Source organism: Rhinolophus hipposideros (assembly GCF_964194185.1).
Source record: "Rhinolophus hipposideros genome assembly, chromosome: 5".
Lineage (NCBI taxonomy): Eukaryota > Metazoa > Chordata > Mammalia > Chiroptera > Rhinolophidae > Rhinolophus > Rhinolophus hipposideros.
Genome location: NC_138051.1, coordinates 46,192,494 through 46,204,815, shown reverse-complemented (window position 1 = coordinate 46,204,815; position 12,322 = coordinate 46,192,494). Strand labels below are relative to the sequence as shown.

At 34.0% G+C, this 12,322-nt stretch overlaps 1 protein-coding gene across 7 annotated transcripts in view; it reads left to right on the top strand.

Annotated features, from left to right (window-relative positions):
* The window catches only part of DMXL2 (Dmx like 2), a 121,985-nt gene that overhangs the window by 58,260 nt on the left and 51,403 nt on the right, over positions 1–12,322 (top strand). For 4 of the 7 annotated variants that reach the window (XM_081049104.1, XM_081049100.1, XM_081049103.1 and 1 more), the window contains exons 14-16: positions 6,310–6,399; positions 8,795–8,912; positions 11,710–11,829. In XM_081049104.1, coding sequence (XP_080905230.1) covers positions 6,310–6,399; positions 8,795–8,912; positions 11,710–11,829 — 328 coding nt within the window. Of the gene's footprint in view, positions 1–6,309; positions 6,400–8,794; positions 8,913–11,703; positions 11,830–12,322 lie in introns of all 7 variants that reach the window. The other 3 variants (XM_081049102.1, XM_081049101.1, XM_081049098.1) reach the window with 1 other exon arrangement.

The following is a 12,322-nucleotide window of genomic DNA, read 5'->3' as shown; positions in this document are numbered from 1 at the left end:
TTGATGAATATTGTATCTACATCTTCATCTAAATCAATTATGAAAATATTAAACAGGACAGAAGTGAAGAAAAAGCCTAGTAGTACACATTTAAAATCTTTCTCCATTTTTATTGTCTGGTATATTTCTCCAGCTTGTGTTAAGGATTTCTGTGAGACAGCTTGTTATGTACTTTGCCAAATCTTCTGTCTGCCAAATCTTCTGCAGTCAAAAAAAGGAAGTCAAATATGTATGCTATGAGTAATATATAGTAGGTTGAATGTATGTACCCTGATGTCTCCTGATGACTAAAACGTTGTGCTAAATAGACATCAAGCTCTTCTTGTTTTCTTTTTTGAAAATTGGAACATTTGCCTGTTTTTAGTCTTTTGGCTATGGCATTCCCCAGGATTTCTCAGAAAATATCCTCTGTAGTACATTGATCTCATTTGCAAAATTTCCCTAACCTGGGCATTATTTTTCCAGAAAATATAAATTCATTTACAGCAGTCAGACATATTCTTGGAATTTATTTGTCCTGGGGTTCTACTTCCTCCTTAGCAATGTACTTTTTTCTTAAACTTTCCATTTTTTTTAAAGTGAAAAGGTAACACTGTAGAAAATTTTTGGTTCTTTCTACTTTTGCAAGCTAAATTCTTGCAATGGGAGATGAGAGAAAAAGTAGAAATTGAGTTTTTATTCTTTGGACTTTATTAACATTAAATCATCAACTTCTGTTAATGATCTTATCTTTTCCTTTACCTCTGTACTCTGAAAACAAAAATTTATTCAATGCCTAAGTTAATTTTTAAATAAACTTTTAATTTTAGAATAGTTTTAGATTTACAGAAAAGTTCCAAAGAAATTGGGTTCCCAGAATACCTCACAGCCAGTTTCCCCTGTTCTTAGCATCTTACATTACCAGAATATATTTGTCACATCTGAGACACCATCATTGGTATGATATGATTAATTAAATTCCAGACTTTATTAAGACTTAACTGATTTTTCCACTCAGACTGGTCTTTTTTGTGTTCTAGGATTTCATCCAGAAAACATTATGTTTAGTCATCATGTCTCCATAGTCTTCTCTGATCTGTGAAATTTTCTTAGTTTTTATCAGTTTTCTTTTTCATGACTTTGACAGTTTTAAGTATTATTGGTCAGTATTTAACAGAATTTTCTTTCGATTTGGGTTTGTCTGCTATTTTTTTTTCATGGTGAGCCTGGATTAATGAGTTTGGGGGAAGAATAACACAGATGTGAAGTATCCTTCTCATCACATTATATGTTGATTACATGCTATCAGCATGACTTATTACTGGTGATGTTAACCTTGATCATTGGTCCAAAGTAGTGTTTGCCAAGTTTCTCCGCTATAAAGTTACCTTCCTTTTTCCTACCCTGTCATGATCTGTTCTTTGGAAAGAAGTCATCATAATCCACTATGCAGAGTCCCCAGTCAAGAGAGAGGGGGAATTAGGCTCCACCTGGGGTGGGAAGCATTGACTTTTAATGTCATTATCACTGTAATTGTGTTTAAGGCTACCATCTGGCTATTTTTTCCCTATTTGTCCCACCTGTTCTTTTTTCCACTTTCCCTCTTTTTTGCTCTCCTTTTTGATTCAGGTTTTTCTCACACTTCTATTTTAGCTACTCCCTTTTTTTTTTGTTTTTAGTGGTTCATCTAGGGTTTATAATATACATCTTTAACCTAATACAATTGATTTTCAAATAATAGTAATTACTTCAAATGTAATGTAAACACCTAATAATACTACCCTTTCATTTAACCCCCTCTCCTTCTTATGTAGTTTTTAGCATACAAATCCTGTACATGTTTTATTAGTTTCAGACCTAAAATTTTTTTTTAGCAATTTAAGATGGTAATATATTTTAATTCCACTGTGCATGTGTTCATTGCTAGAATTTAGAAATATAATTTATTTTTGTATGTTTATTTTGTATTCTGCAGCCTTGCTGAACTCACATGCTGTAGTTTTTTCTTGTGGATTTCTTGGGATTTTCTATGTAGACAAACGTGTAAATAGGAATAGTTTTATCTCTTCTTTTACAATACTTACGCCTTTTATCTTTATTCCTTATCTTATTGCACTGACTAGAACTTTCAGCACTATGTTGAATAAGAGTGGTGAGATTGGACGTCTTTGCCTTTTTCCTAATTTTAAAGGGAAAGCATTCAGTTTTTCACTGTGAAGTAGAATGTTAGCCATAGGGTTTTTGTAGAGGCTTTTTATCATGTTGAGGCAGTTCAACTCTGTTTCTATTTTTTTTCACAGTTTTTAAAGTTAGGTATTGAATTTTGTCAAGTGCTTTTTCTGTATCAATTGATATAATATGTAATTTTTTTCTTTAGTTTTGGTTCACATAGTGAATTACATTGATCCTAGACTTGAAGCTGTAACACTCTAGTCTCTGCTTCTGTCTTCACATAGCCATCTTCTTAGGACACCCGTCATTGGATTTGGCATCCACCCCAATCCCATATGACCTTATCTTAAAACTGATTAATCTGCAAACACCCTATTTCTAAACAAGGTTACATTCTGAGAGTCTTGGTGGACATGAACTTTGAGGTGACATTGTTTAACCCACTATACTAACCAACATTTTATCCTCATCATTTATATTAGCAGTTGCATAGTCAGGAAACTCCAAAGTCTCTTGAGCCTCCAGACTCCCTTGAGTCATTTTAACTTTCAGAGCCTCATGCTATAAGGAATTCCGAGATTTTTGTCTTTCTAAAATGTAGCCTTGCCCTTATTGTTGATCTTAAATTTTTAAGAGAACGCAGTTGCTTTCTGTCAAGTTCCATTTTCTCTGCTTATCTTTTTTGTTTTCTTGTAAGTCAGAGGAGCAGTTCTCCCAGTTACTTCCTATACTGATTGTGATTTGAAATGTAGCAAGAAGTTGTCACATGCTGTCCTCTTCCTCAAATGAGATTCTTAGTAGATGCTGAAAGAAGCTAACTTTTAAAAAATTCCATGAGAAACAGCTGAAAAGATTTGAATTTTCTGTGGATCAAGAGGTGGATTGAGGGGCACTGAAAATTTTGGGGCTGGGCAATAAAGTGGCTAATTTTTAGGATGCATTGAAGTTGGTAGTTGCAGGGAACAGCCAGGAATCTATTGACTTAGTTGCTGTGTCAGTCAGGACCTAGGTGGGAAACAGATCACACCCATAAAGGTTTACCTGAGGAGACTTTTGTGAAACTTACAGAGGTGAGCACATGGTTAACCCACAAGGAATAATAGTAAAGCTCTCAGAGTCCAGCAACAGGATGAAGCCATTATCACCCTGGTAGGCAGAATAATGTTCCTCTCCTCCCCCGAGATGTCTGTGCTTATCCCCAGAACCTGTGAATAATTGACCTCACATGGCAAAAGAGACTTTGCAGATGTGAGTGAATTAAGGACTTTGAAATGTGGAGATTATCTTGGATTATTTAGGTGGACTCACTCTAATCACAAATCCTTGAAGCAGAGAGCCTTTTCCAGCTATGGTCTGAGAGAGATGTGACAAAAGAAGAATGATCAGAGAAATGATGTTGCTGCCTTTGAAGATAAAGAACGGGCCATGAGCCAAGGAATATGGATAGCCTGTGGACGCTGGAAAGGAAAAGGAAAGACTCCTCCTAGAGCCTCTAGAATGGAAGGCAGCTCTACTGACACCTCAATTTTGGTCAAGTGAGACCCATGTCAGACTTCTGAGCTACAGAGCTATAAGATAATATATTTGTGTTTGTTTATTTATTATTTGTTTTTATTAGTTTCTGGTGTACAAAACAATGTAATAGTTAGACATTTATCATTTATACCCCTCACAAAGTGATAACCCCGCTCCCCCCATGTACTACCCCTCTGACATCGCACACAGCCATTACATTTCCACTGTCTCTATTCCTAATGCTGTACTCCACTTCTTGTGAATATATATACATACATACATACATACATACATATATACGTATATATTACATATATATATATGTATATATGTATATATGTAATATATAGTAAATTGTAGTTGGCATTCATTATCGTTCCGCTTCAGCTTCAGGTGTACAGTGCAGTGGTCAGGCATCTACATCATCCCTGAGGTGGTCTCCCTAATAAGACAAGTGTCCATCAGATACCCTACAAAATCTTTACAACATTATTGATTACATTCCCCAAATTGACTTTCATATCCCCGTGGCAATCTTGTGGTTACCGATTGCACTTTCTTATCCCCTCACCTTCCCCCTTATCCCCACCCCACCTCCCATCTAGCAACACTCAGTTTTTCCTCTATGTCTCTGAGACTGTTTCTGATTAGAGGAACCTCCAAAGTCTCTTGAGCCTCCAGCCTCCCTTGAGCCATTTTGGCTTGCAGAACCTCATGTTACAAGGAATTCCGAGATTTCCTCTGGCCACTGCTCCCAGTGACTGAATTCATCCTGAAACTGGAGAGGGCGTAGAAGCTAGGTGATACAGTCCAGGAGTCAGCCTCTTGGGGACACAGAACAAGGCAGATGAGGGTGGAGAATGGATCAAGGGTTAGATGCAAATAAAGAATAACCAAAAAAGTCCACTCTTTTTGCCCTTTAGCATCTGTTCCTGTTCTTTAGATGAAGAAACTTTGATCTCCAATACAGGGGAAACAGATTCCCATTTGGTATTGTATCATTGTGCAATGGTGCCAATTCAGTCATAATCCCACTTGGAACCTAAATTGTAGTTACTGTACCATTAGTGCAACAAAGAAAGTGCAGCAAGGAAATCAGGAAAAAAAGAAACAATTAACATAAAGGAGAGCTGTCCTAGCCCCTGTGTCCATAGGTAGTCACAAAGCTAACATCCAATCATCATAGCCTTGGCCTCCTTTCGTCACCAAGTTCCACATTCCCTTACACTTTTACCAGTACCTTGGGTGTCTTTTTTCTTTCTTTTCTTTTTCTTTTTAAACACAGTGGAGTGGCCCAAACTTTCCCATATGATCCAGGTCCTGTCTTTTTTGAGTTGCTGCTGTTTCCCATCAGCTTTTTTTTTCTTTCTTTTTAAATAGATTATGACAGTACCAAGAATTTCTTGGGTTTCAGGCACAGTCTTTCTTGTCCTCATTTTGTAGTAACCAGATCAGTTATACTGACCGGTCACTCTTCTGTGCATGTTGGTTAAAGAGCATGAGTTCAGAATAGTTAAGGGCCAGTCTTAGCTTCCAATATAATGGAACTATATTTTCCCAGACAAAAGTATTTGTTTTTTGAGTACTAGTACTCTCTAGACACATCACGCCCAAGACTGTGGGGACAGGAATAAAAAATTCTATAGGTGGGTTATTAGGTGAAATAGAGAGAGGGGTTACTCCTACCTGTACCCTTCGATTCGCAGACCTAGCTGTGGAGGAAATGGCATCTTACCACTAGTTTAAGGTATATACTGCAGCTTGGAGGACAGCACTCCACAATTTAGGGCATTGTCGCCCAGCTGGTGCTGTAATTCCAGTAGGCATTCTACTGTTGTGTTAAGCCAACTGCTTCCAGGTGAAGAGCCACATGGTTAAGGCCAAGCCAGTTTTGTGAGATTAGACCTAGTGACATATTTCTTCCAGATGGACTGGAATTAGGGTGAGTGAGGCACTCACAGCTGATAAAAAACCAAAGGAAGTGTCAAACAACAGTAATTAAGATAAATACCATTTTAATGCAATATTTTAAACAATCAAAATTAATGCAAAAATTCCATGGTGAACAAAATGCCAACATTTCAGATAGACAGGATCCAACAGTGCCGTGATGAACCATATGGGAACTCGAGGTAAAAGGAGAAAGTCTGCCCTATAATCATAGCTTTCTGTATGTTTTTAATGGTTAATTCCCCCCCACAACATTAAAGTAATTGAAAAGTATTGCAAATTGAAAGTAAATATATTAAAACTGACATTATTTTAAGTTTAAATATTTCATTTATACTAAAAACAGAATTCATTATAATTATATTTTTCTGGCATTAATGAAAGCAAACTGTTCAATAATATTATCAAAATGTCTGTCTGGAGCTTTAAGGTTGCAAAATGAAGACATGTTAAAAGAACTAGATGCCTGGAAGTTATATACTATTTATGAAGACACTATAGATTTTTCTAAATGCTTAGTTAATTTTAAAAATGAGAATAAGAATGAATACAAAAGTTGGAATGTTTCTTTGACTATTTTGTCATTTTCAATCAGTGAATTTGAAGGGGACTTTAATGTCCGAGACGCTGTGTCGTCTTGGCAGTAGATTCATAAATTGTTAATCATCAACATTATGTGTTTTTTGTTTCCAGAAACTTATTGGAGAAGTATTTAACATTGTGAGCCAACAGTCTACTGCTCGACCTGGCTGCATTATTGAACTGGATGCAATAACCAACCAAGTAAAAACATGCTTTTGAATTGGTGATATTAATATACTTTATCCTAGAGTACTTTATATGCATATGATATATTTCATTCTCAAATAATTCTCTTGTTTGATACTAAATACAGTCAGCTCTTCTTGATTCTTGTAGTGAAAATCTAATGATTTAGGAATTATTCTTTTCCAGTTGAATTGTATCATTCGCCATATTTTCTTGTTTAAAGATTATTTGACTCAGGGAAGTCATAAGGAAAATATAGTACAGCTGCATAGATGCTTTGTTTGAGGTTTCCCTTTTTATATCATGACTCACTTCATCTCAGTAGAGAGTGACTTTAGAGTGTTTGCTTTGTTTGGCTAAATAGTAAATATTTCTATGAGGTCCATTAAAATGCAAGATGAAAATGGATCAAAGTATACGTTTACTTTCTAATCACAGGTCTGTTGTGTAGCCATTGTTCTTTCCCAGCTACTGCTTAGGAAATCCATTCTAGCTCTCAGGATATTTGTTTCTTCAGGATCATGTTTATGGACTAAAGAGATAGAACTAATATATTCATTCCAAATATAGAAAAAGATTAGTGAGGAAGTTAACAACATTTTCAAACAAGGAAATGAAGAAAGAGCCAGTCATATTTAGAAACAAATATAGAGTTATGTCATTATTTTTCCATGGTGCCTTGCACATTCTTTTGGGGAAAATGTAATAATTTCCCCCGATGTAGAGAAATTACCATATCTGTTCTTGGCAACAGAACTGTGGCTGCCGGACTCAAATTACTAATGCTTTAAGTTTTCTATCCTAAGTGCCATGCCTTGTTTTCAAATTCAACCTGAAATTTCCTTTTTCTACTCCATAGGGACATGGAAGAAGAGTAGATTGGCTTCATTTCTATAGATATCTTAATTTCTAATGGACTGGGGGTGTTAAATTCATCCCCCACTAGCCCCTTCTTTACTCTTTATCATAGGCTATTAATATAGTAAATATTAAATTAAATATTGTGAATTGGTGATATTCATTAGCATTCTGCTTTTCACTGTCACTACATGCTCATGATTTTTTCCCTCCTTGTAGTGGCTATCTTTAACACAAGGGCTGGTAAACTGCAAGCACTGATAAATGACTTAGGCTTTTAATAAATGATAAAATTTAAAACTCATTCTAGTTTTTTTTTTTATTAATTTTATTGGGGTGACAATTGTTAGTAAATTTACATAGATTTCAGGTGTACAATTCTGTATTACATCATCTATAGATCCCATTGTGTGTTCACCACCCAGAGTCAGTTCTCCTTCCATCACCATATATTTGATCCCCCTTACCCTCATCACCCACCCCCACCCCCTTACCCTCTGGTAACCACTAAACTATTGTCTGTGTCTATGAGTTTTTGTTTCTCATTTGTTTGTCTTGTTCTTTTGTTGTTTTTGGTTTATATACCACATATCAGTGAAATCATAGGGTTCTCTGCTTTTTCTGTCTGACTTATTTCACTTAGCATTATACTCATTCTAGTTTTGTACCCAGTGTGCTGTATGATTTCTGTGTCCATGAAGACAGCACCCTTCCCTTTTATTCTTTTTCCCATGGCGAGGTGATCTTTTATACTATGAATGTGAAAAGATGTTTTTCATATATCTACCTTGAAATCTGTCGCACAGCCATCTCCATCTAATTGTCCTGACACACTTCCATAATAAGCTTTTGTTTGGATCTAGCCTTTCCTTGAATTTCTGTTCACTTTTGTGATTCTAAGTTGCTGTTTTTGCCATAATGGTCTTTACTCTTCTCTGGTCTAAAAACATGGTCATGTAGCATAGCAACTGACAGTGATGTTTCATCCATCTTTCTCGAAATCCTAGTTACGTATAAGTACATTTCTTCAGAGATGTGTCATCCCCATTGGTTGTTATAGGATCCCTCTTCATTCCCACCAGACAGATTTATTGGGAATACTTTGAGGCCCTTTCTAGTTTGTTTTTTTTTTTTTTTGAAGTGGAATTAGGAAAACTAAAGGAGTCCTGTACTAATGTGACTTACATAGCCTTCTCCAGCCAGGCATGAGACCTGATACTTTTGAGCTCAGAGTGGTGCAGGTTAATTATGTTTTGTTTTTTGGGTTTTTTTTTTTTTTTTTTTTTTTTTAAGAAGCATACCTGTTGATTTGTTTTTGTTAGAGCTCCTCAGTTTTGCTATTGGCTGTAGCATCTTTGAAAGTATTTTTCTCTGCCCAGGTAGTTGTAATGATTTTTTTTTTCTGTGCTTTTTCCTTTCCAATGAGTCAGTAAATAAAGAATAGAAATTGTTAGAGTGATTTATTTCTTCTACATTAGTATTATTGGGGCGGTGGTGTGTGAGAGATGGAATTTCCAAAATAAAGAACTCTTTATTTTTTTCATATTTGTAGTGTGGCTCAAATACACAATTGCTTCATGTGTTTCAAGAAGACTTCATTATAGGATATAAACCACATAAGGAAGATCTGGAGAAAAAGGAAACAGAAGTATTTTTTCAGCCATCACAAGGTAATTTTAAAAAATAGTCTTGAGTTTGCTTACCTTCATCTTAAAAAAAAGGCCTCCTAAATTTTTTCAGAGTATAGATCTTTATATCAAGAGTCATCACTGTCATAATTTTTAGTAAATATACCAGTTCTGTCAAAATTGCTTGTTTGTAGATTTAGAAGGCATGTGGCTGAAATTACATTTTGAAAGAGTTTCATTGGCAACATAGACTTTTGTCAAGAAATGTTATTTATGAAACCTAGTTTAATTGTTTCAAAAATTAATTTTAATTGTTTCAAAAATTAATTTTAATTGTTTAACTTTACAATTGTTCTGAATGGTAGTAAGTTCCCTGTGGTATCTTAAACAAGCTAATTAATTTTAGAGTAAGTTCAAAAAATAATAATAAATTGGTACATACTGTTGTTGAATATAGAGTGTAAGATATGTTGTATGGTCTCTTAGAAACTTCAGGTATGCTGTGAATTTAAGGTACCATCTTAAAGTTTTCTCCTCTGCAGTGTAGTATTTTTTTTCTTTTAGTGAAGGAAAGTAAGTAGTTCTCCATTAGACTGTTCAAGAACAAACCATATGATGTTTAAACTTTAGTATTTAGCTTAAAATGATCCCTTTAGGAGGTATAAATTTGTAATTATAGAGTTGCCATGTTCTATTTGACCATAGAACATGTTGAATAGAATACTTTCTATTTGAAAGTAGGAAGGACACATTGTATTTTAATAATTCATTCTCTATGATGAACACTTTTTAGTTTAAAAGGGTTTCCAGATACTTTATCTCATTTGGTTATAGATTGCAAGTATCTAGATGGACATATTTGATTTTCTTAGTATAGCTTTTATCACAGAATTATGTATAGTCATTTAAGGAAAGTATTTTTAATTAATTTGTATAGATAATTTTCTTTTCTTTAGTGGCAAATGAGAATGAGCTCCTGTCTTCTATGAGGCTTAGCTCAGACATCTTTTCACCCCTCAGACTAGTACATTTTTTTCCCCTTTATGGATCTTTCTTCATATATCAGAACTTTTCTTTTTTATAAGTTAATCAGTTGTCATGTTCAGTTTTATTTCACTATTATAACAATACTACTTTATAGACTTAAAATTTGTTTTTCCTTAGTATTTCACCTTTGTCTGGGTTAACCTTTTTTATATGCTTTCCGACAAAGTTAGCTATCATTTATCATGCTATTTGTAACAGTAAATACATGCCAACCTACTAGAAAACAATGCCTATATAAAGTTGGTATGTTTATTTATAATATTTTTAATGGAAAGACTTGCATTTAAAAATATTTTTTTATTTCCGTCTTTTGATATTTCTTTATGTCACTGCAAAATCAGGCCAAAAGATTTTTCCAATGCCTTTCTTGATTTTCCTTTAGTTTTTCACATTTTTTCCTGATATTCTAATTTTATAGCTATTTTTTTAAAGGACTTGATATGTATAAAATAATCTATAAATATGTATGAAATTAATTACTCTTAATTTTTAAAAATGCCACTTATAAAGTAGAATACATAGTTACATTAACCCTTTTACACCTATAACTTAGATTGAGATTTTAAGATTTTTGTCTCATTTACTTTACTCTATTTTCTTTTTCTTTTTTCCTGAATATTTTAAAGAAAATCTAGCCGTCATGTTCTTTCACTCCTGCATATTTCCATATACGTTTCTAAAAATGGCTTTCTTGCATGTATGCTATTATAATATTAATAAAACAACAAAATTCCTCAGAATTGTGTAATAACTAGTCCATATTGATTTTATTCAATTGTTTAAAAAATGTTGGGGCTTTATGACAGCATAAAGCGGGATCACTTTAGATTCAAAGACTCTTAATAAATAATGAAACACAATATGTGCACTTTAAATATGGATCCAAACAAATTAAAGTAGATTTCCAAACATCTTGTAGATTTCCTTTGCAAGAATGGAGTCATCCCACCAAACTCTTCCTTTTGATGGGGAATGGGATTTAGAGACCACAGTTTGAGCCCTAGCACTGCTCATTGCCAATGAGTGGTCATTATGAATTTTCATTTTTAAGGAAAATTTTTGTTGTCCTGTGTAGATCTCATTTTCATATACGAAGAGTACAATTTATATATATGAAGAACATGGAAAGTTATGTCCCCAAATCACGTCTTTTCATAAAAAATGCATAAAATTTCTAAAATGTATCTTCTGCACCACTACCAGTGCCCCTCCCCCCATGACTTTAAATGCTGTTTTTATATAGGAAAAGCAGGATAAATTTTTTTAAAAAATTTTTTCCTTTTAATTGCCTATTTTTCAAATAAGGAGTTAGTGCTCCGGTTACTTTGAGGGGCAACCATTGAGTTTGGCTTGGCTTATGTACTCTCCCTCCCTCTCTTGCTCTCTGTCTCTTCCCTGTCTTTCTCTTCTCCTTCCATTTCGTCTTGTGCCTCCTTTCCTTCTTTTCTTATATGCCCTCTCTCTTTTCTTATTTTTATGAACTCGTGTTTTTTTATATAGTTAGTGTGTTTTAATAAATTGTATTCATTTTTATCCTCTGATGCTCAAATTGTCCCATCTTTGACCAATTGATGTCCCTTCATGTTGGCTTTTGTGTACTTTTGACGTGGCCTCATTAGTTTTTGATAGCTACCTAACTTTTGGCACAAAAATTATATAAAACTACTAAATGTCTATTTTGCCTTGTCCCTCCCAACTTCTATGCATATCAAGAGATGTTTTTTAAAAGTGTCTTTTCTTTTAACTCTATAGAAACATGTTAACTTAAATATCCTTTTCCTTTGAGCAATAGGATATCGCCCACCACCATTTTCAGAAAAGTTCTTTCTAGTAGTAATTGAAAAGGACAGCAATAATTACTCTATTCTCCATATGTGGCACCTTCATCTTAAATCTGTACAGCCATGTTTAGGTAAGTAATTGTAATTTTTATGTAGATATAATGTGAAATAAATTCATTTTATGGAATATGCTTTAAGTTGCTTAGCTTTTTAAAATGAAGATCTAGTGAACTATAAATTGAATTGGTGAATCGAAGTATGTATATGCCATATTTTTAATAGCAAGGTCATAAATCATTAATAAAACATCTAAAAACACATGAGCACATTAGACATATTAAAAAAAGCTTGATTGATTTATTTTTTCATTAATACTTATTAAAATGTTTTTATGACTATTCTAGGTAATATGTCTCTATAAATTAGTTTTGCTATAGAATTAATATTGTACTTTCCTGTTGATTAATACATAACGCCTTCTGATACAGTACAGTGTACGTTAGCTTTAGTATTATCACTAAGAGAAGCAGATTTGCTGTCTAGAAAATGTGATTGAGCACGTGAGGCTCATAAGCAGAACTGTTTTGGTGGCATATTAGGAAATGCAACATTGATTAAAAAAAT